This window comes from Plectropomus leopardus, chromosome 22 (assembly GCF_026936395.1).
Source record: "Plectropomus leopardus strain MGB_pleo_1.0 chromosome 22, ASM2693639v1, whole genome shotgun sequence".
Classification (NCBI taxonomy): Eukaryota; Metazoa; Chordata; class Actinopteri; order Perciformes; family Serranidae; genus Plectropomus; species Plectropomus leopardus.
In genome coordinates, this window is record NC_142197.1 from 19,391,338 (window position 1) to 19,417,510 (window position 26,173).

A 26,173-nucleotide genomic window follows, 5' to 3' on the forward strand; every position below is an offset into this window, starting at 1 on the left:
TTGTAAAAAAAAAAACACTCCCCCAAGGAGATTCTGAGATATTGTCTTCATGAGAATGAGACAGATGCAAAGTCAGTAACCTTGACCTTTGACCACTAAAGAACAATCAGTTCATGATCGAGTCCACATGGATGTTAGTACTAAATCTAAAAATATTCCTGAGATATCCTATTATCAAGAATGAGACAAAATGACCTTGACCTTTGCCCTATGACCACAAAATACAGTTTATCATTGTTTCCATGTAGATATCCATGCCAAATTTGAGGAAAATACCTCAAGGCTTTATTGAAATATTACATCCATGAGAATGGGAAAGACAAATGGATGGACAACCCAAAAACATCATGCATCCAGGTGTTACTATCGCTGGTGCAGAGGCATAAAAACCTCAGTTTGGCATTATTATTCTGCTGGAAGGTAATCTTTGTAAAGTGTTTCTGTATGAAGAACATCATGAGTGCGTGGAAGGGAGGGATGTCAAAGAATATGCTTACACAGTGTTTTACCTTTGTCTGGTGCTGAGAGGTTGGGGTCACTTCTTGGTAAAGTGGTATCGCCTATCTGATGAGGGGGAGCTCTCTGCAAACAGAAAAAACAGTCCCAATTACTGTCAAACACATACAGCTTGAGATACTTGAGATAACATAGGCAAATGTCAGCTTTAAAGCAGACAGGCATAATTGAATATTGGATGGTTAAAACAAATATCAAGGTGTGAAATCTTTTCCTCACAAATTCAATAGAACAGACAGAGGGAGGCGCAGGCTGCAACAGAGACAGAGAGAAACTGTGTTGAATGTGTAATGACCTTTATGTCTAGCGGTGGTGTGATATTTGAAGAAGTGGGTGAGCACTCCTTCCTCAGAAATATATTTGTTTTCACCCTGTTGCTAATTACAGTAAATGATATTAGTGATCAATGATTCTAACAATCAATAATTAATTAGAAGCTAAGTGCAGGCCCGTCACTGTTTCCAGGTTGGAAATAATTATCCAGCATCCCAACCCAACATCTATTCATCTGTCCACTTAAAATGATTCTTTTGACTGGACACAAACCGGGTAAGAAAAACAGGTGAACTGTGCCAGCAGCGCTGACTGTAGAGATGAAAGGCCTTGAAAAGCAAACACATTATTTTTCTGTTACAGTAGCTTTGTCACTGAGGATGGAGTGTGTGTGATTGTGTTACATACTGCCCTTCAGCTAGAGAAGACACTGCAATATCGTGTTGCCTCTTGTTCTTGCTGTTCTCTCTCTTTTTTTTTTTAACTGCTCTTGAGAAACTGCAATTCTCTGCGACAAAAGGCCTCATGACAAAAGTCACCCATTGAGATATGCTGTATAAGATATTGGTGACCTTGATTTCTGCCACAGCGCTTTTGGAATATCTAAAACATTCGGTTATGCACTGTACCACATTCTCCGGGTGCAGAACGTATTCTGGGTACAGACAGAGCAGCAAAACATAAGGGGCAGGAAAAGTGGAACTTAACCGTTCATTGCCCTGAGTCTAAAAGTTTACTTTTTCTCCCTCTGCAATAGCTGCTCCTCTCATCCATCGATCTGATCTGATCTGATCTGATCAGACCTGATTTTAAAGATCAATCTGTGATTTAAAGTCCTCAAACCAAACTGCTGCTGAAGGAGAGAAAAAAAGAGCTAATGAAAAGCTCTTCCTGCCCCGCATTAACAGACCCGCAAAATTGTTACATTTCGAGGAGTCACACAATGATAAAAAATTGACCTGCATATATATATATATATATATATTTTTTTTAAAAAAAGGAAGTCGATTAAATTCAGCTTGACTGTCATTACTACATTACATTACATTACTGTATACATTTACATGCAGAGCAGAATGAAAGAGCGTTTCTCAGAGATCTCAGGGCAATATATAAAAATTAATAACAACATAAAACACTAAAAACATCCTGACTATCAATAAAAACAACCCTTTAAGCAAAAAAAAAAGTAAATCGTAAAAAAAAAAATAGTAAAAAAAATCCCAGTACATTTATAAAGATAAAAATATAAGTAGGGAAGCACTGACGGGCTCCGCCAGTTCCGACGGCAAATCAACATCCTGAATCAGCCAAAAAACAGCTGACAAGAGCCGACTTGTGCCAGTGGTGTGGGACACACTGTGAAAACTAGGGCTACACACATTGACCGACGCCAACTGTTGGCTTGGTAAGTCAGGGTCCTTACAAGGAAAATGTCAAAACATACATGGATTTTGTCTTCTTCCAAATTACACACCTACATATTTGGAAGACAGGTGGAAGCAAGTGAGCATAACTGAAGAGAACCATCTGTAAGAACCACAAGTGAGAGAAAAAAATGAGCGTTCCTCTTCCCTAACCCTCCTTAGGAAAAAAACAGCATACCCAGGGCGGATATGTCAATCTGCTAACAGTATAGAGAATGGGAGGGGAAGTGTTTTCCCCATTCTGTATAACCATTTCAAACTTTTCTTTTAATTATATCCTCGACGTTACTTTAAATAGAAACACAGACAGCTCTAAAGACCACAAAACCCATGAGACCCGGATATTTTCTAACGCAGTTGTGCATCTTCTGTACTGATGATTCAACCAGCAGTGTGTCATGCCCATTGAAGCCGTGGAAGCGCTTCAACAGTGAGTCACCTTACAGTCTACGCAGAAAATGACCGTGGGTTTTACTGCGACTACCACTGAAATACCACCATACTCGGAACAATTAAATTTAATTCAAAAGTGAGTTTTTTTCTATTATCCTATCTCACAAAATGCTTTACTGTGTGGGCGTCTCAGGGAACAATGTCTTCATTTGTTTTGTTTTTTTCTTAAACTAAATACAGAACAATTTACATGACAGCAGGAGCACATTCTCAATCTTTCCTCATAACAGCAGACATATTTCTCGCTGTTCGGGTCAGTAGGGAGCTTGACAGAAAATAAACAGTCGTGTCATTTTCAATTTATGCTTCAGCCAAGGGCATTGGTTTTGTTTTCACATTAGAGGGGACACATATGAAACTAGGAGGTGTGGTGGTCCTCCACCAGAAAACTCTGAGCTTCAAACACGTAATACCCTGCATTCTGCAATTTTTATCCACCAGTTAATGATTGTTTATCCATCAGATTTTTGAATTCGTACCTACCAGTTTGTGAATCTTTGCTTACCAGTTTGTTAATCTTTATCTACCAGTTTGTAGCATTTAATCACCAAATTATGCCTTTTCAATACCAATTTGTGATTTTTTTTATCCACCAACTCATACCTTTTTATCCATCAATTTGTGAATTTATATCCACTAATTCGTAATTTTTTTACTATCAGTTTATCTCCCAATTTATGACTTATTATCCAACTATTTGTAATATTTAATCCATCAATTTGTTCCTTTTATGCACCAATTTATGAAAATCTATCCACCACTTTGTGACTTTTTATCCACCAATTTGTGACTTTTTTATCTACCAATTTGTGATATTTTTATCAATCAATTTGAACTTCTATCCACCAATTTGTTCATGTGTATGTCTTAAATTTTGTCAAAACAAAACTCCTCTGCTACTGTCATGTTTTTAATTGCGTGGGAGAAATACACGTTCTAAATATTGATGGGGATGTGTCACCTGCACTCCACCTGTAACCTACGTCTGGCTTCAGCAAAAGGTTTCATAAGTCACCTTCATGGTAACCAGAGACTCCCTACATGTGTGTCCATTTCTGTTCCATGTAGTGAATAGCAATCTGCTCAGACGGCTCTTTAAATCACACACCATTATGTTATGTTATGAGCTGTATGTGTATTTTTAATTTATTAACCATATCTACATATATTTTTCAGCTCCCAGTCCGTCTGTGATTTCCCGCATTCGCTACAGTGGTCTGGGAAATAAAATAAATGAATTAATAAATATAAAAACTGTTTATTTCTGCCCATGGCGCTGACATGAAAAATACATTGGTTCAGTAAAAATCTGCTGGCATTCATCCATTTCATCTATCCATTTACCATGAATGCATGTTGAAGTCGGTGTGGATTTAGAACTACCATCTCCGTGGCAACGTTAGTTACACTACACAATCACATTGCACCACAAAACATGATGTGGTTTGTGACAACACGCAATTCTCTAGGTGTACGACAAATAAGTAAAGTGTCACTTTTGTCTGCTGAAAATATGTAATTTCTCTTGAGCAACACTCAAAAGTGTCAAGCACCATCCCATAAATCAGAGTTAAGTGTGTGTGTGTGTGTGTAGATGAATGTGTGCTTGTGTGTGTGTGTGTGTGTGTGTGTGTTTTCGTGCGTGCGTGTTTTCGTGCGTGTGTGTGTTTGTGTGTGTGTTTACCTGTGCAGGGTCCAGGGGGTTGGGGAAGATGGCGCTGACTGGTCTCTCGCGTGGAGACAGACAGGCATTTTCTCTGGAATGCTTGTGTTTCTCTGCCATCTGGGGTGATCCTGTGGAACCGTGTGAGATGTTAGAGCACTAATGCACAAGCGCACACACACACACACACACACAAACACGAGCATGTGCAAGACATGAGGGACCAAATAGCAGCAAGGTGTTAGACTATTACCTACAAATACTGGCAATCAGGAAAGGCCAATCTCTCTTTCTCCCTCCAAGCCTCTCTACCATTCTTTCAGCCTCACTAGCTCTACGACATGATAAATGGCCTGCGCCCTCACACACACACACGCACACACACACACACACACACACACACACCCTCCTCACTCCCTCCAAATCGCACCCCCTTACCTGCTCAGTTAAACTGGACAATTACAACAGACATGCTGAATCTTGACACAGAAAACTATGTAACTCATGCATCAACATAAACACAACCCCCCACCACACACACACAAACACTTGCAAAATACTCGCCTGCACCATTTTCACAGCACCGTCATCTGGTGTAAGCCACTGCATAGATCTCGATCCATTAGCAACTGCGATAGCACTTGGAAGGCTATCATACGAGTATGAGATACCCATCGCTGGCTCTCATTCAGATAAGACCACACAAGCAATAATTCTCTGCAAGGCTTTATGGGTAGACAGAGGCCACTTTTATAAGGGCGCTGCCCGCTGCCAGCAGCTTGCCAAAGGGGAGTGTATAAGCTTCTATAAATGTCTTCATATATCCTTACTTTTTATGATGTGGATCAGGCAGAAACACATTTGCACATTTGAACACGGTGAGATAAGACAGCGGACAGTGAAGCCATTAGATATTCACACTCCGCGCTGTAGAGGAGGCCTTGGACAGCCCGGGCCGGACTGGTGGAGATTGCATTGAGGCCTGAGAAGGATACTCCACAGAGCTGCAATCATCTCTTACTCCCTCTTGCATTTTCACCAGCTCCATGTTTCTTTCAACAGCATTTGTCTCCATGTCTCAGCCCATTTCATTTTTCATCTCAGCTCATTTTGTATTCTCTCTATTTTTCAGTCTCTTAACTTTCCATTCAGACTTTTCTCCTCATTGTTCTTCTTCTTTTTTTTTTTTTTACCCTGATCTTTTTCTCCTGCTTGTGTTCCCTAGCTGTTGTCTAACCTCCCTGACCTCACCAGACAGGACACCAAGGTGGTTTGAGAGAACATCGTGTCACTGAGAGGTCAAAGGTCCCGGTGTTCAGTGTGTCCAACTAAATCTCTGTCTTCTTCCTCCTCTGTCACTCTGGAGTGAAATCAGCTAAGTGCCTTCAGTGTATAATACTAAGAAATGAGTCTCACCTCTGGCACTGGAGGGGGCTGAGCTGGTGACGTTGGGCGAGGCAGAATGGTTGGAGCTGAGGCTTGAGGTAGACGGACTGGGCTGTGGGTGGGAGGACAACGACAAAACATCACTAACATGACCCAGAACATCACCAACCATTAATTCTGTTTTATATATGAAGCAAATTAGCTTAATTTATCATCCAGTATTGAAAAAGTTTGGATGTTTGTGAAGAAACTCTCTGGGGTGGGCAAATAAATCTGTGATGTTTTAGCTCAAAAAATAACACGTTATGCCTTTCTGGTTGAATCTGTATAAAGGCCAAAGTGTAAAAACAACATGTGGTGGTTTTTACAGGGTTCATGTGCTAGACTATTTTTGGCTGGGGGCAGTGACTTCCTGGAGTCGCTGCCTGTTGCCTGGCAACCTGAAAATGACAACGAGACTAAGCTAAATGGCTGCTGGTGATGGTTTCATATTTACTGTACAGACATCACAGTGTTCTTGATCTTATCACTGTCAGATGAGACGGTCAAACAGACAACAACTAAACAAGTGTCTGCCTTGTGGTTCTATGTCTCCTGACAAGAGACAATGCTTCAAACATGGATGTTGCTGCAAAAATGCTACATATTCTAAAACTAGATGCTTTACACACATCTTCATCTCAGCAGCACAGAAGATCCAATCAGCACAGTTTCAAGATGGGCACCGAAGATTAGTGTCAATAATTCAGTATCTGACCATGTGTCTTGCCTTTTGTTCCTGAGTTATGATGTTGAATTTTTGCAGAACATTGTGATGTCACAGAGAACTTGACCTTTGACCTTTTGGATATAAAATGTCATTATTTCATTATTTTATCTTAGTAGGCATTTGTGTGAAATTTTGTCATAATTGACGCATACATTCTTGAGTTATGGCCTAAAATGTGTTTGATGAGGTCACAGTGATTTTAGACCAAAAACTCCTAATCAGTTCAATCTTGAGTCCAAGTGTATGTTTGTGCCAAATATTAGGAAATTCCCTTAAAGCTTTCTAAAGCTATCATGTCCACGAGAATGAGATGGGTGCAAGTTTACAGCAACCGTGACCTTTGACTATCAAAGGCCAAATAGTTCATCCTTGAGTGAAAACGGACCTCTGCACCAAATTTAAGGAAATTCCCTCAAGGCGTTCTTAAGATATTATATTCACAGAAGACGTACAATGCCACAGTGGCCTTGACCTTTGACCTTTGATCACCAAAATCTCATCAGTTGTTTGTGAAGTCCAAGTGGACTTTGTGCAAAATTAGGAGAGATTCCATCAAGGTGTTCTTCAAATATCGCGTTCAGAAGAATGAGACGGATGGATATATAGACAGAAAGATAGAAACAGGCAAAAAAACTAACGAATCAAAAAACACCCTTCATATAAATGTATCCATTTACAATCCAGGCTTAATGCACTTTAAAGGCTTAATGCACTTTGTGACTTGAAACATTCTGTAATGATGCTTGTCAACGTTAAGCGAATTGTACTTAATCTATAGAATAAAAGCTTTGATGTTCAAAATAATATTGTAATAGGTTCAGTCAGATCCCTGACAACAAGCCTTTCTTCTCTGGTGTTTGTCTCTGCTTCCTGTTACCCAACGTCTGCCAGGTGCGGCGGACAGCTTGCAGGGAGTTGTCAGCAGCTTTCTGAATTGGCCAAATCTAGTTTAGATTATTGCCCGACTCCAGCAAGCTGCCTGGACGGACCACACAAAGCACTGAGCCCTTATTTGATATCATCACGATAATTTGCTTGGCCGAACAAAGATCCGAACAAGCGGAGAGGACGGTAGAGGAAGGGTCAGAGGAGAAGAAGAAATGAGAGAGGGCGATTAAAAAGCATTGCACATGAAATCTGTAGGGAGCAGGAGGGCAAATGTTAGGATGTGGACTCAATCTACTTACCTCAAACTCCCCCTCCAGACATGTTTGAAAATATATACTTGCTCTAATATTTTGTTTCAGATGGTTTTGTAATAGTTAAAACTCTTTTCTCCCACCATCATTTTTTGCAGTAAATTTCACTTTCCGCTCTCTCCAGCACAGCCCACGATAAGTTGCTTAGTGAAAGAGCAGACCGCATCAAAACGGCTAGCCTTCTCAATCACTTTTAACCAAATGTTTTTAAAACCCAAGGTCTTCTTATCATTATATCATTATCAAAATTTTTAATCTTTTTAGTTATTTTTGCTAATTTTCTTTCAGGTTTTTTTTTTGTTGGTGTTGTGCTATAGACTGTTCCCCCCTATCAGAAAGCAATTGTCTGTCCTATTAGTGACGTACCTAATCTCGCTTGTCCAGCGTACCAATCACAGATTTTAGGGAAGTACACAAACATCGCCCCCTCCAGTAGAGGAAAGTGAAAACACGTCTATTGAAAAACTTTGCACGATATAAGTCAAAGTCGGTCATTAAGGTGACATAAACATAAGAATATCACAATTGTGAGTGAAAGGGGACTTTAAGAAAGTTTGTGTGACTGGGAATGCTTGACGGGTCTGTGCATGTGTGTGAGGGGAGAAAGTGGGAGATTACCTGCATGTTGAAGACTTCGTCTGAACTCTCCGACTGCCCTGTGATGTTACTGACTTCATTGGAGGCCTGAGACGACAGAGAGGACGAGGAGTAGCGGTTCACCGCAGGGTAGCTGGGGAGACTGAGGGCAGGAAAGAGATAAAAAGGTTATGGCGTCTTTTGTTAAAGGGAGATTTGATATTTTTGTTTCATTAGTTTTCAAAGGTTTCACTCACCGAAAAATTCAGCATGAGTCACAAAAAGGGAGACAAAAAGACAGGCAGGGAGGAAAAAAGACAAACAGGGACAGCAAATGTCAGATTAAAAGAAGATAAATCAATGCAGCAATCACAGCATTTCATCAAGCACCAGCCTGCCAAAAGGCTAAAGTGTGAAATAAAGGTTAGAGAACAAACACAACAAGGTTTTTAAAGTAAGGTTAAAGCAGAAGTCATCACAAAAAAACAGATGTAACTTGTTTTTGTGTTGCCAAACAGAGAGCAAAAAAAAAAAAAAAAAAAAAAAATCAAAACTCAACAAGTAAAAACGTGAAATGTCACCGGGGAGACTGAGGTGATGTGTGTGCCTGTATGTGAGGCTCTGCCCCCTGGGATCAGACTGTGGAGGCAGAATGTCGCAGGTAGACAGAGTGGCAGGGTCAGTGAACACATCAAAAACTCACACACAGACACACGCTTATGCACACAGTCTGCCTGCTGGCTCGGCAGCAGCCACACAGAAATGTCCCTGTGGGTGCCAGTCAGCCGCCCCCACCTATTGTATGCCCAGATGGAGCCGCACAGGTGAAGAACGGAAGGAAGACAAGAGCAGAGTGACACAGAGTGGTGTTTTGAGGTGAGGAAGGGACACAAAAAAAGTATAGAAACTAAAATTACTGCTGTTGTATGCCTCTGCAAAGCAGGCAAGTTGCACTTAAAGTTTACATCCATGTCTTTGAAAACATGGATGCTTCACATTTTCAGTCCAACAGCACAGAAAATCTATACAATCAGCACAGATTCCAGTTGTGCACCCAATGTTAGTGTCACTACTTTGGTATGACACTAACATTGGTGCCAAAGTTGAAAGAATTCATTGAAGGTGTTCTTAAGATACTGCATTTACAAGAATGAGACAGATTAGGTCACAGTGACCTTGAACTTTGACCACCAAAATTGAATCACTTCATTGTTGAGTACAAGTGGACATTTGTGCCAAATTTAAAGAAACTCCCTCAAAGCGTTCCTGATATATCTTTTTCATGAGAATGGGATGCACGCATTGGTGGATGGAGGCATAAAAGAGGTTAATCTGAAGGCCAGGGCAGTGCATCAAGAGAAAAAAAGTAAGGTGAGAAATTATGAAAGAGATTTTTTGCCTAATCAACAGGAAAGCACAAGCGTGAAATGGGGAGAGAGAGAGAGAGGGAATGACATGCAGCAAATGGCAGAGGCCGGAGTCAAACCCGCGGCCACAGCCTCTATACATGGGGCGCCTGCTCTATCCACTGAGCCACCAGGCACCCCAAATGAAAGAGAAATTTAATACAGAAGTAAAAGAGATTTTTGGGTGCAGCTACAATTTCCAATCAAATATAAATAAAGAAGATGAAAGAAAGAACGACACAGACATCAATAAAACACAACACGATTAGACAAAAGAGGTTCTCACCTCCGCCTGGCAACCCCTCTGCCACCGTCTGGGCTGATGATGTTGGGCACAGAGTTCCTGCATGTTCGTGGGCTCCCGTTGGTGAAGTGCACAGGGCTTGCGCGCACATAAGCTGGAAACTCCTGGGGTTTCGAAATTGGAGAAGTGCGCATGATTAAATGCATCTTCATGCCAGCATGACACATTCAAATAAAATACACACAAATACAGACAAAGGAAGTGTGTTTAATGAGGGGTGGCTCTCTCCTCGGAGGACTAAAGGGGTCATTCACTTGGAAGTCTGATCACAGCAGTCGCTTTCTGCTGTCACATACAGTGTGCACTTTCATAAAACATTAAATGATTTGAGTAAAATCATTAACACAAGTGGGATTATGTAAATCCTCCTAATACATAATTGTCTGAAATAACTTCTCTTACAATGTTTGAATCCCACATTGATTTACAAATGCTTTTGAAGTGCATTCTCTAATATGCAAAAAATAATATTCAATATGAAGTGTCTTCTTCTGGCCTACCTGTATGCCAAGACTGGATTTCATCAGATGAAACTGGTCCACTAACTTCTTGTGGAGAGGCCTCATGTCCTGAGGAACAAACTTCTCATGCACAGCGAGGCCGTACTCCAGAATGTGTGCCTGCAAAGCAAAAGCTGGTCAACTTCTCTGATTATTACAAACAATAATTTTCCTCAAATTTAATTTGGTGTCGCATCACTGATAAGGTAGTTCTTTCCATTACAAAGATATTGTAAATAATAATCATACCAGCTCTCAAAGGATAGGGCATTTGGCTGAAGCCATTTCCTTGTTACTGTGTTCCTAGCAGCTTAACTCAGCAAAAGTATTTTGTTTTGATATTTGTAGATGCTGAGGGTGATTTTTTTTAAATAAGGAGCACTACTGGAATAATACGGAATGATAAAAAAAAGTAGCCATGCTTTAAGGTCTTTATTAATTTCCCGTGCATTTAAAACCCATTATGAACATAAACTTAAACTTAACTTAAATCTTATTACGAACCTGTTCAAACATGAGTTCTCTCAGTCGCCCGATTTTCTCGCCATCCTCAGGGTGATTCATAATGTAGTCCTTCACGAAGAAGGCCTGTGTGGAGACAAAATGCAGAGCATCTGTTATGCACGCACCGGGAGCTGAAGCAGTAAGCTTTGTGCACTGCAGTGCTACCTGAATCCCCGCTGGGCTGACACAGTGAATTAGTGTCCACACACTTTTGTTGAATCCTTAAAACACATTCAGGAACAAAATAACCAAACAGAGAAAACTAACATCAACTCAAATGGGGTGTAATGCTCCATTCTGGGATTTTGTGCTGTGATATTAATATCAAGTTCAGGGACCAGAATAAAAAGCACACAGTGGCTAAAAATAGAGGAAGAAAAACTCTGTGCCAAAAAGTAGAATCAAAGGATTGATTTGACTTTGATTTAAGGGCCAATTTGGTCTCAGATTTTTTAAAGCTTTTTACCAAATGATGTTTCTTCATCTAACCACTCCCTGTTACAGATCATGTCTCCTCAGAAACATCATAAGTCGTCTCGATTAGGGCTCACAGACATGCACTTTCTATTCACTCTCCCAGACATTTTCTTCAAAAAAGGCGACTCAAAGGAGACACAGATAAGATGAGAAATGACCTGGTCAGCTTTGAATGATGATCGCCATTTATGCGGCGTTCGTACGTTATATAAACACCGGTCCCCAGCTGTTTACAATGCCATCAACACTTGTGATGTGTCTAAAGATTATGCTAAACCCTTTTCAATCTGCGTCAGAGTACACAAAGAGGAGAGACGACGAGCCGATGAAAGGGCCTGGATTCACAATCTGCTTTCAAATCTGCCACAGAGGGAAACACACACAACAAAATAAGGGATTGAAAGGTAAACGGGGAGTTTCGCTAAAAAGATCAGCACGGTGCGCTCTCCCAAGGACACAGCTGTTTATCTCCAAAGAGACAGATGACAGTTAAAGAGAGAGGATTCTCACACACAGATCCATGTCAATGAGTGCATGCAGCTTGTAGACTATGAATCCTCAATAAAACAAGGAATATTATTATTCCAGACAAACAAATCGAGACAGAATGTATTAGTATGCACTGTCCATGATATCATGTCCCGCTCTTATTAAACCTGGCAACACAGATGGACAGGAAATGAAAAATATTTTATTGCATAAACATTATGACGCTCTTTATAAGCGACACACTATAAAGCACATATGAAACAGTGCCAAGGTAGTAAATCAAAAGGAGAAAAAAGGGCTGCGTTTCAGCCGGAAATCCCATCCAAGGACCTCCGGAAAAGCCGACGAAAAGAATCAATAATCTTCCACGAATGATGAAAATTTCTCGTTGGGCTGCAGGGAGCCAGAGCTCGCCATGGAGTAGCTCAGTTAATCATTAGAAAAGTCCAATTAGCGTTGAAACGCTGAGGGGAGGGGAAATAAATCAGACTCCAATCCCCCTCAAGAGTTTCAAGTCAAACTAAAGCAATAAATCTGAATATTAATAATGACAATTTCTCCTTCATTTGTAGCCGAGCGAACCTCTGCAGCTGTCAATCGGTGTTACGCAGGGAAATTAATAGATTTATGGCGCGTTCCATGGGGTGCTGCATGTAAAGAAAATGAGTGTTGATTTCTGCGGTGGTGCATTTGCTGCAGAAACAGCCTAATTTGTGTCTGCCTCATGCACAATAATTGGAATATGCGTCACTTTCGATTGTGTGTGAAATAGTTAGTGGTCAATCTTTACCATGACTTGTGTAGTGACTTTTCAAAACATGCCTGTTTCCTTAACCCTCAAACTGTGCAGATATGAAATTACGAAAATAAAATATGCCTAATGGAAAATGGAAAATGTCAATTTCAAAAATGTTGTTGTGCTCACAGGAGGTGGTATTTTAGGCGATTCAAAAAAGCCATATTTCGCAAATCTGCATTGGAGACACTTTTCAGTTTTACAGGTCACATTATGCTATGGCTATGCACTTGTCAGTAGGAACTGGCTCCCTCTGGAGTGATTCAACAGGCGCTACAAGAGATGTTATTACATTATATAAAAAGTTATTACATTATATAAAAGTTGAGCGGATCATACGGAAGTTTTGAATCCACAATTCCTCTGTGAAATTGTGGACTTTCACCTCCCAGAAATCCCTCATAAGTGGCCGCTCCCACGTTTAAGGGGCTTGCCTTCCCATTGTCACTCATATATCACGCCAATGTTGCCTTCCGATGGAAATCATGACGGCTAGTGCAGTGGCTGCAATAGAAATAAACCTGCTTATGTTTTCAACATTCATCGCCATGCTTCTTGAAATGTTATCGCCAGAGAAGTTGCATAACATCACTCAATAGAAATGCTGTCATCTTGCAATTGTGGTTGTCAGCATTTCGAAAATATCGCTGAAATTTTATGCAAGTCTGTAAAGGAAACCCACCTACAGTCTACAGAGCTGTTCGTATGTTAATTGAAAGATTAATTATATTGAACGTGTCAAGTGTCCAAATTACATCAAATTTGACAATATACATCTTTGGGTCCCCAGCAATACACCCGCCAAGTGTAAAGTACATTAAATGAGTGGTTCTCCAGATATGCGAAGGACAAACAGGCAGAGATTCCTTGCTTTAGTATAGTACATTTGATGCCATTTAAACAGTTCTATTTATTTATTTCATTTAGCCTTTATTTAACCAGGCTAGTCCCACTGAGATCAAAGATTTCTTTTACAAGGCAGACCTTGCCAATAATAGTGGCAACAAAGAGTTTCAACAACAAATAAAAGTCACATGAAAGCACATAGATTTGAGTAACAAAGAACGATCAGATAAAACATTTGCACAAAGACAGCCTAGACTCAAAGGATTTCACTATGATTTTAAGCTCATTCAAGGTCACCACTTCATGAAACATATGCATCTGCACATGCCTATTTACATACAGAAATACTTCCATATGCTGTCATTTTCTAACAAAATAATGGCTGTAAATGTTGAAAGCACTTCAGCCGGTGACCCTTGCCTTTGTAGCTCCATCATGTATCCTAGAAACCTTAATAACCTACTTCTCCACAGAGGCACGCTCTTCTGCACAAGCCCAACATACACTCACAAACACACACGTACAGTATATGCCCACACACACACGCATACACAGACATGAACCCCCACATACACGCTCCCAGTGGAAAAGGCTGGTTGCTATGCGACATGAGCAAGTCGCTGAGTCCACTCGGTTTTTTGAGGGCAAAAACCATTTTCTTGAGTAGATTTTTTCATTCTTCAATCAAGCTCCTCCTGGTTAAGAAATTGTGCTGAACTGTTATCCTGCAATTGTTTTGAAGCAGCAGTGGATGCAAATGTTTGTCAGCGTGGATTGACCACATTCCAGTTTTTCCTCCACCAATCTGTGTGTCTGTCTGTTACCACTTCAGTGTGTAATATAGCAGCTGCATAAACACTCCCATCTCATTCATTCAGCCATTATCAGCCATCCATTCCTCTATACTCCTTCCTCCCACTCCTTTTTCTGCCATATTCTGACCTGACCCCTCTTTCTCTCCGCATCCATCCTTTCATTCACCCATTGACCGAACCCCCCCATCCATCCGCCCATCCCTACATCACCCATTCATCTTATTTTCTCGCTTCCGCCCTCTACTCATCTATCCATTTTGTCCATTTCATATCTTTCAAACCTTCACCCAGCCATTCACCCATCCATCTGTTAATCCGCTCCGCCCTCCGCAAAACGTTAAGTCCATAAGTCTCTACGCTAAAGCCCACCTTCATGCATCATTAGGTAATCCATATGTCATCTCTCCTCGCTTCTGCCACTGTCTCAAAGACCCTCCAACCTTATCCTTCATCCATCCATCCATTCATCCATACCTCTTGGTAGCGGGCCAGCCCCCCGTTGACGGCGGCGTCGATGACCCCGTTGAGGCACATGGTGAGGGGGTTGATGTTCTGCATCTGCCGGCTCTGACACTGGGTGATCAATGTGCGTAACTGTAGGTTCTTGTTCTCGATCACCTCGATGGCGTTCTCTAGAGGGCTTACCTCCACCTGCATGGGAAGAGGTTGTAGAAAAATTAAAGATTTTTCAAGGGCGACTTTTTCTGTAGACCTACTGCAGCAAATCTGTGTGGCTGTGTGAAAAAAAAAAAACAATGCAAAAGCAATAAAATGTAAAAGCTTCTCCCTTCAGATGTGACTGAAAGATAAAACTCTGATTATAAGAAAAAAAATGTAAACAATAAGACAAATTGTTAAGACAATTTTGAATTTTTACAGTGCCTTATTTACAAATCCAGCATATTTAGGGCCACATTCACATTTATTTGGCATTTTTCTGCCATCTGGTGGATGAAAGTCCAATATTTACTCTCTTTTTAGCTCTATTTTTGGTCTCCAACAACACCAAGGGGAAATATCTGAAATATCAACTCTTTGCTTGTGAAGTGCTTCACTATGTTCTCCTGCTGATTGCTTACTGTTGCTGTGTCTCAAATCGGATATTTACCTCAGTACACTAACATATACCACACTGTGTGCTTACTTGCTTAGTGCACAAATTTTGTCAGTGCATTGGTTTAAATAAAACATGGCTGTTGCACACTGACTGGCAATGACAGTAGCATGTAAATGTACAAAAGTATACAATTTGAGACACAGGTTCGTCCATCTACCCAGGCAGGTAGTGAACAGTGGATTTTTTTGTGGCTTGTTCAGTGAAAAATGCTGTTTGATGTACTTATCTGCATTGGGAACAACGCAGATGAGTACATCAAACTAAATCAAAGAAGAAAAGTTGTGGGCCATGAAAGCCACTAATAACCTAACAGATGCTAAAAAGCTTTGCAGAGTTGATAGAAAATGCATAGTCAGATAATAATTACCTGGTTTTATCACTACTTGCAACACCTTTCACATACACATAGCAATTTGAGCTATTGTTTATATAAACATAATGATTTTAGCAGCTTTAATTATACGGCACACACTGCATACACACACATAATTAGTATATAGTCACTTTTTCGTTTACTCATGGATGCATAAAAAATGTTGCTCTGTTCATCCTGCATATCTTTACCTCTCTCTTTTCCTCCCTCTTTCTCACACAAAGCTTAATACTCTTGCTAATAGAGCTTTTGCCAGCTCTGTATTTTATATGCTATTGCACTGCATAACCATCATAGGATAACACTGGGTTCACAATCCACAATTTCACACCACGTTCAGCAGCTACGCGCTAAAGAATATGTGCTTAGACCAACAGAGACACTGTGTTATGTTTTGCATACGCTGGACAAAACAGTATTTAAAATCCTCCCACTCCCGAGAGATCTGAATGAGTAGATCCAAGACGAAAAGCTTTTGAGGGGATTTACATGCAGCAGTGGACTCGTGTCCAATATGATAGTGATTCCGGGCTAAAAACATTGAATAAAGTATTGGCAGAAATTTCCCAATTCAAAAATCAATTTTAGTAATTGGACGTTGGCAATCAAAGCAAAACAATTTGATTTTTAGCAGGAGGAAATGAAATGTCCAATAGCCCTAAAGTCATGACCCAGGTCATTATTGTTGTTCAATGTAATGACTTGGATCAATATGTGGTTATGGGCTGTCCATACTCTAAATTGCAACCTGCAAAATAAAGGCATATTACAGCATCCCTTGTGTGACATGACAGTGTGTTCCAGTCTTCATGGTTATTTCATCAGATGTGGTCACACTCACCAGCTCTCTCTTCTCCACTTCAAACCAGCGGGAGATGCCTGGAAGACTCTGGACCAGTGTCAGGGTTGTCCTCTCCACCCACAGGCTCTGTATTAACACAAGATACACCCTGACTTCTAAACACATTCTAAAACAAATCTATACCTACTTATTTCTGATGCACACATGCACTTCATCTCTGGCAGACAGCACACAATTTAATTACTGATACACTGTTTGACAAAAACATGTTGAGCACACCTACTGCCAAACACCCTCTTGTATGTGTATCATGCTTTATATGTCATTTCATCATTAATATTCTATAACTTACCTGTCAGCCAGCATGCTTGTCAACATGCCAACATCCCACAAGGTTATTCTGACAGCATGTAAACTATGGAAACTTGTCACTGCAAGCAATTAACATCATAGATTCACACTAAAGAGGAGTGCCTTTAGAAACATGCACGCTGTGTTGTAAACACATCTGGAAACATGAAGAATGAAAGGTAGTTAAAGGCTCTGTATGCAACACATAGAGCATTAAAATAGCAGCACTATTTGCTATGTAAAAATATAGTGGAGTAATGGAGTCCTGAGCAGAGAATGAAGTCATGCTACCATTGTGTTAGTTGTAATCTGAGCTTCTCTGTTTGTTTGTTTTTTGTTTTGGTTTTTTTTTTTTTTTGCTTTTGATGGTCTGGCCATGCTTACATCTTAGTGCAAGTGAGTCCCTGATTATTTGTCCCACTGACTAGATTAATAACAGCATTGGCTCTGTCAGCACTGTTGCTGCTGTTAGCCCCATTAGCTGCTAGCCACCAGCTCAGGCATCTCCATGTTGAGAGCCATATGCACACGATCTTAGCTAGCTTGCTTGCCTGTAGCTGCTAAATCAGCAGCAGCTGTAGCATGCTAGATACGTTAGCCTCCTCTTTTGCAGTGTCAGTGGTTTCTGAGGTGAATGTCAGAGTCTGTTGGCCGAAAACTTTCAAAATGATCCACTTCAGCTCCAAAGAATGTCTTAACACTTGGAATGTTAATAGAGCTAATTAGCCAATTTCATTTATCACCTTAATGTTGACTACTTCATCTCACTGTTATGGATGCCGACTCCACAGTAATTTAGCATTAGACGGCTAACATGATTGCACAGGGATTCATGGGTAACAGTTAGCCTCATTTATGTTGTGTACTGTGAATAACAACTTTTGGGGTGTGTTTTTTAAACTGTATTTAGGCATTGCAGTGCTTTGAGCTAAATGCTAATATTAGCATACTAACAATAACAATGCTATCATCTTTGTGTTAAGTAGGTTTAATGGTTGCTTTGTTCACATTATAGTTTAGCATGTTAACATTTGCTAATTAGCACAAAACTAACTTGTTTGTAGCCCAGTTTAGACACCCGTGTCTTGCTCAAGGACACTACAACAGATAAGATGTGTGCTGACATGCAGTATCGATCTAGTGTCCTCAGGTTGAAGAAGGGGCTTCTGACTCACTACACAACCTTGTTGCCCTTTATTGATTTTCTGCTTTTTAAGGCCAAGAAACCCACCTGAACACCTTTAGAAAAAAAACTCACATTACAGTTTAAGAGCAGGAAGTTGAAAGGCAAAAGCTGACAAAAAATAAAAGTCTTGACCTTTCTGCAAACAAGTTTTTTTCTGCAGATAAAAACTTCTTTGGTGGATTTCATAAACAGCGTTCTTTTCTACTTTATTATGACTGATAACACCACATCCTGGCTGCTCCACACTCTTGTCCCCCACGCAAAAGTTTATCATACATATTATTCCCACCTGAGGGCCAGAGATATCCAGCCCTGATGGAAATGTGATATCGTGATTAAATTTGGCCAAATAGCTTTGATGGAACAGAGATGAAATGACTGCATGGGGCATGTGTGTGTGTGTGTGTGTGTGTGTTAATATGGAATATTTATGAGTCTAATAACAGGATCTGTGTGGTGTGTGTGTGTGTGTGTGTGCGTGTGTATGTGTTTAGAGTGCGAGCAGCTGTGTGGGTTTGCATGCATGTAACTGAATCAGGCTTTAAAGACTTCAGCTCTGAGTAGTACCTGAGTATAATTAGTGGTAGCGAAGTCATGATGAATAAAACATGCGCTACACACAGACTTCTACCTGGGCGCAGGTTCAGACTATCATTACCTACACAAGCTTATGATCGATGAAGAAGGTAGAGAAGGGAGAAAATGAAACCGTTTCACATGGGTCTGCAGTGAAAAATGCTAATGATCATAAATGTATCATGTTAAATCCTGGAAGATTGAAAAAAAAAGATTTTTTTCCTCTTTAATTAATAGTACATGACATTTTGCAGCTACTCCATGAGGTATAAAAGGCTGCAAGTTCATTATCTCAAACTTGTTTTCATAATGCAACAAAATCAGCAAATCAATGGAGTGAAATAGTGATGAATTCAAATAAACCAAGAGAAATGTCTTTATCACTTTGCCCTCTTGGTGTGTGTGTTTTTTTTTGTGCATATGTTCTACTTTTTGTGCTTCATGTGTCAGAGGCTCTCTATCATCATCTTTCTTTTGCTTGAATTTCTTTTATTTCCCCCGTACCTTGAACTCATTCTCCTTGTCTTTGGTGCCCTTGTGAAAAGGCCGGTCATATCTGAACCTCCAGATGTGATTGAACTTGTAAAAGCTTTTGATGTTGTCAGGCACTCCGTCTCTCTGCAGAACATCCTGACTCTCAGGGATGGGGGTTACAGCGTAGATCTGCAGGTCTGGAAGCACCACAAGTTAAGGAAAAGTACAAGAGGGTGACAAGGGAAAGCACTGCAGAACTGACAAGAACTCTTCAGTGACCTGAAAGAACATGGGAAATCACATATACACTCACACTGAGGAAGACCACACACTCAGGCAGGGGTTTAGAGGTTGGTTAAGTGTGTGTCCATGGGTTTCTTCTCCAATATATTTTGTTTCAGTAGTCACAGACAGGTATCAACACATGGAAAAGTACCCTGCCAGTATTATAATAATAATCAAACTAGAATTAGAGCAGAGCAGTTGCATACCTCCGCAAACCAGTCAAGTTGGACTTACAGTTAACATTATCATGTCACAGTGAAGTGACCTTTGACCTTCTGGATATAAAATGTAAGCACTTCATCACTATATCCTATTAGACATTTGTGTGAAATTTTGTTATAATTAGCGTAGGAGTTCCCAAATTACAGCCAAAAACATGTTTTGTGTGGCCACACTGACATTGACCTTTGACTACCAAAGACTAATCAGTTGATTGTTGAGTCCAAGTGGACGTTTGTGCCAAATTTGAGAACACTACCTCAAGGTCTTCCTGAGATATTGTGTTCATGTGAATGAGATGGACGCAAGGGACAGTGACCTTGCTATTTGACCACCAAATTTCAATTTGTTCATAGTATAGTCCAAGTGGATGTTTGTGCCAAATTTGAAGAAACTACCATTGCCTCCCTGACACCACTGCTGGGCCCCCCAGTTTTAAGAGGCATTGGCTAGCTCATTTTTTTTAAGGTAGTGTGAAGGTAGTGGTGTTTCGGAAACTAAAAAACGTAAGGCATTTATTGGTACCAACCATAGCATAGCATAGCTTGTTGGCAATGGAGCATAAAAACGCTCCAAACTTAGGCTAAATTTAGCAAAGGAACTACTGGCAAGACGATTTTTAAAGGGGTCCTCCTCCAGTTGAAACCTGTATATTTGTTTTTTTAAGAAAAAGGACAAAAACACTATTTGAAAACAAGGATTCCCAAACATGTATATACACAACACCCAAAGTTTATCAGCATGTGATTCATTAACTATAAAATTAACTCAGTTCTTAACTAGCCTCAAACTTTAACAGCATAGAGGAATTCTTGAGATTCAGTTTTGGCTTTTGGTTTTGGTGTGTCACCCCAACATTTTCAGTGGCTCCATCTTGCCATCCCTATGAAAAATATTCTGGGGTTGCCATTGCACAGATGCCTCACAATACCACGCATATCCAAAAAAGAAAAATTACCAAAAGCAGCAAGTTCTCTATATCTTAACAACGGGTAATTGCTTACACAAATTCTCGCCAACCAGTTTGACCTGCTTTTGGTATTCCTGCCAAATCCCCCACGTACACACAGACTCCCAAAAGGATGCATACACCATCATGCTTGTACACAATCAGTGCACTCAGACTGCAGAAGAAGAACAAAGAAGAACTAAATGGAGAAACAAGATGCAAAAGAAAAAAGTAAGGCTTTTTTTGGTCTCATCTGAGAAAAAAAAAGAACGACAGGCAGCACACAACACATGCGTAGGAAGTGATGCTGTGTTTTTCTGCACTACTTTGTTTCCCCTTCATCATGAGCAACCCCTGTACTCATGAGCTAATATGAATTAGGACAGCTAAGGTACACACATTCATATGCATGAGTGTTTGCAACAAGGATGTACAGATGGGTGAGTGATCTGCATGAGACTCTATTGATCAGCGTTGCGTGAGAGTAACACAGCGGTGGGTTAATTAATTCAGACGATGCCTGTCCTTTTCAGTAGAGGAAGCACATACATGCAAACAGATCACATGCAGTCACTACAAAACTAAACTGAGCATCTAAACATGTCTCTCTGTCCTCCATCTGGCCTTCTTTTTAGTGCTTCTCTCTAGAGTTATTGTGTCATTATGCCACTAATTCTGTGCTTCTCCCTCCCTCTTCTTCTATATAGGCCAACAGTTGTCCCATACATTAGTGTGAATAATGAAAAAGGCTCCCATATTGCCAGTCTGTGACTTGATTTATGTAATGGTGTACATTTGGTTTCAGAAGTAGGGAAGAAATGGGAACTTTGGGTAGGCAGAGAGCTAATTTGACAGTCACATGCTCCATACACTCTCAAATCATGTATGTCCATGTATAAACATTTGGCAGCTCTTTAAGTCTGCACACAACAGTGCCGAGGTCTGTTTTGGAATTTATTTTGCAAAATATGTGTCCATGTTCAAATGTTTAATAGTTGTGAATGCCTGGGGGGCTTGTGGACAGTCTGTTTCCGGCTTGCACAGCAAGAGCAGAGCCACATTGCCAAATTGAAATGTGTACTGTTGTGATAATTAGTTGATACGAGTGTCTTCACCCAACTGCATTTAGAAGGTATACTATGCAGGATTTTTGCTTCAAAACAATGTTTAGAATCATACAAAAGTAATTCATCTCATTCATCACTTATGAGAGGTGTGTGGCAGGGTATTTATCTGCATCTCTTCTTCTTTTTTTGCTAGACGTTTATGGGCGTGTAGCCCCCCAGACGATAACAGCGGCGGTTGAGTTTTTTTGTAGAAACACACATCTGCAAGGAAGGTGCAAGAATCGTGGACATGTGAACAGTGCTCAAAAAACTGAAATTGCGAGGACGTGGACGAAGCTCATTCCAAAACAGGTTAATCACATTAGTCAGAAATGCAGTGATGTAAAGCATTTCTGTTCCTAGATTCAGTAGCTAATAACAAAACAATTGTTGTTACTTGTGTTACATAATTGCTGTAATTATCTGCATCCTGAGTGGATAGAAAAAAAGAGTCTCTTAAACCATTTGTTGGTTTGAGAGACTCTTTTTCTCATAAAGTATAATCACTGCTTTAGTGCTAAACGTGTCAAATACCGTTGACAAGTCTGCTATAAGGCCATGGTTTGGTGAGCAAGTTTGGCCTGTTAAATGCAGTTCAAGTGCCATTTTATTGATTGCTTTATTTATTTTATGTTACTGATTTCACTGTCTTTGTTCTGTAGCTCCTTTTTTCCCCATGCTGTATAACTTTTTAATTGCTTTTAAATTCTTGTTAATCATTGTCTTTCATTTTTTATTTTTGTAAAGCACTTTGCGATTTCATTTTAAAAAGCAATATATTAAAAAAAACATTCATTTTATTATTTTCATCTAATGGTGTTAGAAGGGCTTATCTCTGATTTTACTTTATTTGAGCCGGCTGATTAAATTTTTTGAGGCCATTAATAGTTGTACTAGGTGGTTTGAGAATGGCAAACCTCTTTTTTCGTTTTATATATTGATATAGTTTTATTTTGAGACAGTTATAGCTGATTGTAGTGCTTAGGGCCTTTTTTGGTGCTTACATTAGGGCATATGTAAGGTTTAACATTATATTGTTAACTGGCTGTTACAATGCATCTCAGGCGATGTTGTGGAGTAATGCAAACGTTATGTCAGTGTGACAAATTACTTTCTACAGAGAGGAATTCAGAAAAGTAATGCATTTTTAAGTGATATAACTTTTTGATTTTTTTAAGTGGTCATATCTTAAAGTCGTATTCAGTATCATATCGATTTCAGCATCTTTTTAGGAGAAAATTGTCTGTAACTGAAGAGGAAAAAATCCTAAATAGGATCTGCTGTCTTCCTGTCAGGCTGCATACTGTTCCAACAGCCGGTAGGGCAGCCAGTATGTGACTGACGGACGAAACCCAGGATGAAAAAGCCCTCGAAGCCCTCACTGTTACTTGTAAAGCGTATTGCTTCTCTATTAACACAACAAAATAACTGAGGGGACTGTAATATGATTATTTTTGAAAAGTCTGTCATGTATATGATCATAGTGTGTTTGATAGTTATTCCTCGTGTTAGATTCTGTACAGCACACATAATGCGCAGCACAGTACGTGTTCCTGTGAACAAGCCTTTGATAATGACAGGAAAGAGATTGCGAGGGACAGACAGAGGCATGGCGTGTGATGGCGTGTGTCTCATTACAGCTAATTGTCTGGATGTAAACACAAACCAGGCTGTGTGTAAATCTTTGTGTACGTGCATACTTATGTATCTATATTGTGCTGTTGTCATTTTTTATGCATGTCTACACATTTGATTGCTCAGCACGGTCTACACAATTAATTCTCTCCTCTCTCTATAGCCAAGGATACACTGTGCATCTGCCTGGTATATGGTCTGATCTGGCTGGTTGACGTGCTGCATGGCGATGGCGTGGGGGAACTCGTTGAGCATCCGCTGCTGGAAAGCCTCCAGCCTCTCGTAGTCATGGCCGCGGCACACAAACTCCTTATTCTGCAGAGGAGGAGGAGGGGGGGGGGCGTAGGACAGCATGGGGTTAGCTTGACATCTAGTGGCTGCAAATGGTAACTGCAAACTCCACCAAGGACGGCCTGTTACATCATTAAATGGCATTGAATAAGAGCTGCTGAATGTCACCTCACACTGGAGGAGTCTTATATAAGAAAAGTTAATTCTTCCTGCAGGTCTATTTCTTCTTTGGAGAGGATTTTTCTATTCAACTTGCTATTCATGAAAAGACGGAATATGGAGATTTCTTTACCCGTAAGAAGAAAGGGAACTTCTTTCCATAAAAACCCACTCTGAAGAACTCAGGTTCTAGTCTTTGCTGGTCCATGATCTTGTCATAGAGAGAGGCTTCCATCATCTGGAGAGGAAACAATTGACAACACTGAATATAAACACTGCAATCAGTAAGGGATTTCGTGCATTCAAATAATTAAAAATCTGTGTGCGGCGAAAGCTGATGAGAGTATGGGGGTGTCAGCAAACATTTGTGGGTTTTTTTTTGTTTGTTTGTCTGTGTGTGTCTGTCCCTTTTTTGTCATTCTGTGTCCCCATCTGTAAATTCCACCTTTTGTTGTCTTTTGTGTGTGTGTGTGTGTGTGTGTGTGTGTGTGTGTCTTTTTCTATCTTTCTTTGCCCCCCCTGTAAATTTAACTCTTTTTTTTTTTTTTTGTTAGTGTATGTCCCTATTTTCATTGTTTCTCAATTCAGACATTTTTTTCAGGTCCGTAAAGGCAGCAGAGGCAGAGCTCTTCATTTTTTCTCAGCAGCAGTTTGTGAAGTTTGGGTTGAGGGGTGAATAATTTATCTGTTAATTTCGTCAGAGCTGATCAGATCACACCAGTGCACGAGAGGAGCAGCTACTGCATAGGCAAGTGAAAGCACATTTTTAGAACCAGTGCTACAATTGTTAAGTTTCACTTTCACCACACCTGGTGCTCTGCTGCTCAATCTGTGCCCAAAGTATGCACTACACTCCAAGAGTGTGTTGCAACCAACGTGTTGCTCCTAATGAACAGTTTTAACTCCAAAAATCTAAAATCAATATGTGTCAGCAGATGCTTTAATTGTGGTAGGCCACCACAAATAAATGAATGTGTGGGAAACCTGCAAAAGTATCATTATAATGTTACTGAAGTGACAGTTTGTGTGGAACACTCACCCTCATCTTGCTCAGGTTGCGGTAGTCGTAGTAAGACTCATACTGGTCAGCAAGTTCTCTGCACAGGATGATGCCATTCTCCCAACACTGAAGACATGAAAACACACTTACTTATCCTAAATCACACTGTACTGCCTCAAAAGAAAGCAAATATAAAAAAAAAAGAAGCTCATGCCTATTTATTGTATTTAGATAACATGAATAGAAGGCTTAATGAAGCTTGCTCTGCAGTGGTGCTGCTAGGTCGTGTTTCCCCCACTGGATGGCACTGGTGAGTCAACAATATCCAGAGTCAAACATAACCCCTTCATGCAGGTACACACAGCACCCAGCCATCTTGCTAATTAAATGAAAAGCTTTCCTTTCCCTCTGCCTTCAGATCCCTGTGCGGCAGCACCGGCAGATGGCATAGCTCGTGAATGTGAAGGGAAATTGGACTATGAGTAACGAGGAGAGTGGTTTTAATGATTCCGTAGAGCTATGTTATTTCATCAGGGAGGCTGAAGTTTTCTGTGTGTGAGTGTGTGTGTGGAATTTTGGAGGGTTTCCATAATGCCACTTTTCCCTGAGATTGCAGAACAGTGGCAAAGGTAGTTAGGATAAAGAGATGAAATCAGTGGGGAGGAGTTGTGGGAGAGGAAGAAAAAAAAATACTTCCAAAAATAAAACAAAGCCTGAGAATGACTTCTTGCATGCTTCTGCATCCCGAATGAACTGTTTAAGCTGACAATCTGTCCGTTTATTCTAAAACCAGCATGCCGATGCAGGTCACGCTTCAGCCGTCAGTCTCGCCTTCATCATCTCCTACAAAATTTCTTAAAGGAGCGTAGGAGGATATTATGGGACGATATGGATCCTGCTTTAATTACAGCTGCCAGCGATTCATCTGATTAAACCATGGAGGTGTTGATGCCTTGAGCCCTTGTCACAGTTAAGTACAGGTAGAAATTAAATGTCGGACAGCGAGTGACACGTATTTCTGTTACTCTTACAGCTCTGCTCTCTTATGAAGGGATTTAGTTTCATGTGAGTGACGTCATGTCTCCTCTAAGCAAGCTGGTTTGTATTTATTCTGCTTAAAGCATTAATAATAAGACTGCCTCTTTTTCTATGCCAGGTAGAATATGGGAATATAGGAATATGATATTTGACATCGTGCATGAACAGCTGACATTCAGTGGTAAGAGGCTACTTGTCTTGCTTGTTTTGAAG

At 40.3% G+C, this 26,173-nt stretch overlaps 1 protein-coding gene across 3 annotated transcripts in view; it reads right to left on the reverse strand.

Annotated features, from left to right (window-relative positions):
* Positions 1-26,173, reverse strand: part of dock4b (dedicator of cytokinesis 4b) — a 208,667-nt gene that overhangs the window by 11,693 nt on the left and 170,801 nt on the right. For all 3 annotated transcript variants that reach the window (XM_088072897.1, XM_042511800.2, XM_042511799.2), the window contains 13 exons: positions 24,962-25,048; positions 24,056-24,160; positions 23,646-23,787; positions 19,309-19,475; positions 16,731-16,817; positions 14,874-15,050; positions 10,977-11,060; positions 10,473-10,592; positions 9,955-10,076; positions 8,305-8,425; positions 5,749-5,830; positions 4,354-4,463; positions 510-582 (listed from right to left, as the gene is read on the reverse strand). In XM_088072897.1, coding sequence (XP_087929023.1) covers positions 510-582; positions 4,354-4,463; positions 5,749-5,830; positions 8,305-8,425; positions 9,955-10,076; positions 10,473-10,592; positions 10,977-11,060; positions 14,874-15,050; positions 16,731-16,817; positions 19,309-19,475; positions 23,646-23,787; positions 24,056-24,160; positions 24,962-25,048 — 1,477 coding nt within the window. The remainder of the gene's footprint in view (positions 1-509; positions 583-4,353; positions 4,464-5,748; positions 5,831-8,304; positions 8,426-9,954; positions 10,077-10,472; positions 10,593-10,976; positions 11,061-14,873; positions 15,051-16,730; positions 16,818-19,308; positions 19,476-23,645; positions 23,788-24,055; positions 24,161-24,961; positions 25,049-26,173) is intronic.